This window comes from Sinocyclocheilus rhinocerous, unplaced genomic scaffold, assembly GCF_001515625.1.
Source record: "Sinocyclocheilus rhinocerous isolate Xijiao unplaced genomic scaffold, SAMN03320098_v1.1 scaffold449, whole genome shotgun sequence".
Classification (NCBI taxonomy): Eukaryota; Metazoa; Chordata; class Actinopteri; order Cypriniformes; family Cyprinidae; genus Sinocyclocheilus; species Sinocyclocheilus rhinocerous.
The window spans coordinates 1,058,663-1,061,793 of record NW_015652285.1 but is presented as its reverse complement, the minus strand read 5'-3'; the positions used below and the strand labels follow the sequence as shown (position 1 = coordinate 1,061,793).

The 3,131-nt window shown below is 32.1% G+C and overlaps 2 protein-coding genes across 4 annotated transcripts in view; one reads left to right on the top strand and one right to left on the bottom strand.

Annotated features, from left to right (window-relative positions):
- LOC107714392 (PTB domain-containing engulfment adapter protein 1-like) overlaps positions 1 to 3,131 on the bottom strand; it is a 188,131-nt gene that overhangs the window by 102,564 nt on the left and 82,436 nt on the right. The gene's annotated exons all lie outside the window — the stretch shown is intronic.
- LOC107714394 (tissue factor pathway inhibitor-like) overlaps positions 438 to 3,131 on the top strand; it is a 34,271-nt gene continuing 31,577 nt past the window's right edge. The window contains exon 1 of one of the 2 annotated variants that reach the window (XM_016520229.1): positions 438 to 610. In XM_016520229.1, coding sequence (XP_016375715.1) covers positions 529 to 610 — 82 coding nt within the window. In that variant the 5' untranslated portion in view covers positions 438 to 528. The remainder of the gene's footprint in view (positions 611 to 3,131) is intronic. The other variant, XM_016520228.1, reaches the window with a different exon arrangement.

Genomic DNA, 3,131 nt, shown 5'->3' with positions numbered 1-3,131 from the left:
ATATATATATATATATATATATATATATATATACATAGGCTATACATATATAGGATTTTATATATATATATATATATATAGTTAGAAGCAATTTGATTACATTATGCTGCTTCTGTGAAGAGTCGTTGAAAAGTATCTAAACTAAACTTTTGAATGAACTGTATTATTAGGTACTAGGCTATTATGATGTTATATATTCTGGACTCTTGAAATGATAATTTAGCAACAGACTAGGCTACTGCGGGGAAAAATACAATTGAAAAATTACTTTCTTTCTTTAAAATATTTTTTTCCTCAGAAGAACTAAAAGAATCGTAAATGGAACCGGAATCTTTGAGGGGAATCAGATTAAGAATCACGAAATTCTTTAGAACACTTTATCAGAACGAACGGTCACCCGGAAGTGCGTGTGCGTGACACTGACTAGCGCGCAGTCAATGAATATTTGGAGTAGTTAACTAGTGGGAGCCACAAACTAACTTACTACGCCACATAACTCGGAAGCGTGTGATTGCCTCGCTTGCTGGAATGGCTCCGTTACTGAGCTGGTCATGTAGACCGCTGCTTCTACTGCCTCTTATTGGAATATGTTTCACAAAATTTGCAAGAGGTGAGTTATTATTCTTTTTTTTCTTCTAATGATTATTATTTAATAAAAAGTTCATTTTCCCAAAGGTGGAGTGAATTTGCACTTCTAGAAGTTCTAAAAGCATTATAAACAGTTTACGAACAGAAGACTCAACTGTGATAATTATATTTGTTGATTTAAATACAGTAATGAAAGTACTATACTTATATGTGCGGTCAGAGCTTATCCTAACACGACCACTGAAAGGAAATGAAAGTCAAATCAGGCAATATATTGACATGTTATAAGTGTTTAGGTGAGCTGAAGCTACTTTGAAGGTAACGTGACAGATTAAGTTATATTTTAGATCACGGGTTATTTGTAAAGATTGCATTATTGCATTAAATAGAAGGTTGCTTACGGTGTCCCACCACTGAGAGTCCCACCGCTGGCTCAAAACTTTTAGCTCAACTTCGATGATTAAATCCAAAACAAACGTCAGTTTTTTATACATATATATACTTTTTTTTGTGCGTGTGTGGTTTTGCCTAAATAATGTAATGTATTTCCTATGACTTAATATTATTAAAAGATGGAAATCTAAATGCTTTTGTCAACAAGGGCTGTTTGCTTTACAACAGTTTCTAAGCGAGATGAAACTCAAGGATTGATAGGATTTAGGGGCATCGGAATGAGCATTTTGTGCCACTTTTGTTCTGTTTTGTCTGCTGTAATAAATATGGGAAGATTACATTTTAACTTTTGGGAACTGGAATTTAATATTTAACTTGCTAGGTGTATTTAATCCCTGCGATGGAAATCTAAATGCAGTTTTACACGTTCTTAGTTTATTTTTTATTTTTTATTAGAAGAACAAAATCAGTGATTTAGATATATAGTGGTATTCCTTGACTTTTATTTATTTATTATTTTCTAACCAAATATAAACACAGAAATCCATCCATTTATGTCAAATATTTCATTTAAATCAGTTAATTAGTTCTCCATCTGAACAATTATGGCTGTTACCTATAAAATTAAATCAATGTTAAATACAAAAGTATCTGTAAATAATACATACAATATCATAACTCAATAAACATATGTTAGATCTTAATAGATTAATTCATTACAGTTTTTTTTATTATTATTATTTTTCCACGTCCAGTAGCATTTTTGTCCCAAGCCCTTAATTCTTGACGCAGACAAGGGCTAGGTGATATGGCCAAAAAAATATCACAATAAAAATGTTCATATTAGTCGGTATCGATAATTATCACGAAAAATGTCCAATCTTTCATTTCTTTCAAGTTTAAAGGCAGATTTCTTCTGAGTGAAAGTTGTAGAAACCATAGAAACCAGACAGTTAACTGTGAGTTTTAAACTTTTCTTTTTTTGGTCAGAACATGACAAACACTTGCCAAACAGGTGAACATTTCACAAATCTGAGGTACAATATTCAAAACTTATAGTAGTAAATTATTTCTTTCAACATCAAAATATGCAAGAGTAAACCCTGAAAAAACTGAAAAAAGTTAAACCCTTTTTCAGTATTTTTTTCCTTAAAATATCTTAATAGAGAAATTAATTTCTTAGTTTCTGCATGTTCTAATGGGTGACATTGTTTCAAATCATGAAAAAGGTTTGTGTTCCCTGACTTTGATAGCGTGATGCAGATGTAAATTTATGTTCATTAACAAAAACTGTAACATCAGTAAAAATTGTAACAACCTCATATTTATAGGGTAAAATGTAAATATTCTGACTGTTTGAGTTAAGACTCTATTTATTATTTAAATTAACCATTAGTCATATATAGTATCACACAATTAGATCATGATAACCAAAGGTAAAATCATACATATCACCTCACTACCATGGTAAAATGTAACTATATGGTGGTATTTGTATGAAAAACAGTAACCTAAATACATTTAGTATAAATACAAATACACAAATGCTATAACTTAATAACAACCTTTATTCCTTTAATACATTTAACACGTCTACATTAATAATATAATAAAATCCAATAGGTATATCCCACATTTCTGCCACAATACCATGGTGCAGTTAGTGTTACTACAGTAAATCCATGGTAAATTCATGTAAAAGCCTTCTAATGGGATTGTTCATGGCACAGTGTTTCTCGTGTTTGTCAATGCTGTTGAGAACGTCAGCGCTGTTTCATCCAACGCTCTCTCATGACCAATATGTATGTATTTTACAAGGTGGCTAATTCATACGAATTCGTACGACCTCACTTGTACGATTTCTGTGAGGGGTAGGTTTAGGGGCGGGGTTAGGGGTGGTCCTTTGGACGAATTCCTACGAATTTGCCACCTCGTAAAATATGTATGAATTGTCGTGAGAGGTTTCATCTGTCTTTAAACTAAATCACAGACATTTGTGTTCTTTGTTGCTTCTCGTTGGATCTCATAGCACTGGTGACATGATCGAGACCAATCAGTAAGTAAACACATTATTGTTTTATCGCCCATGCAGCCCTAACCCTGACTAGAACAAATTTCATTCCAGCATATACAATTCTGATATTTTAGGT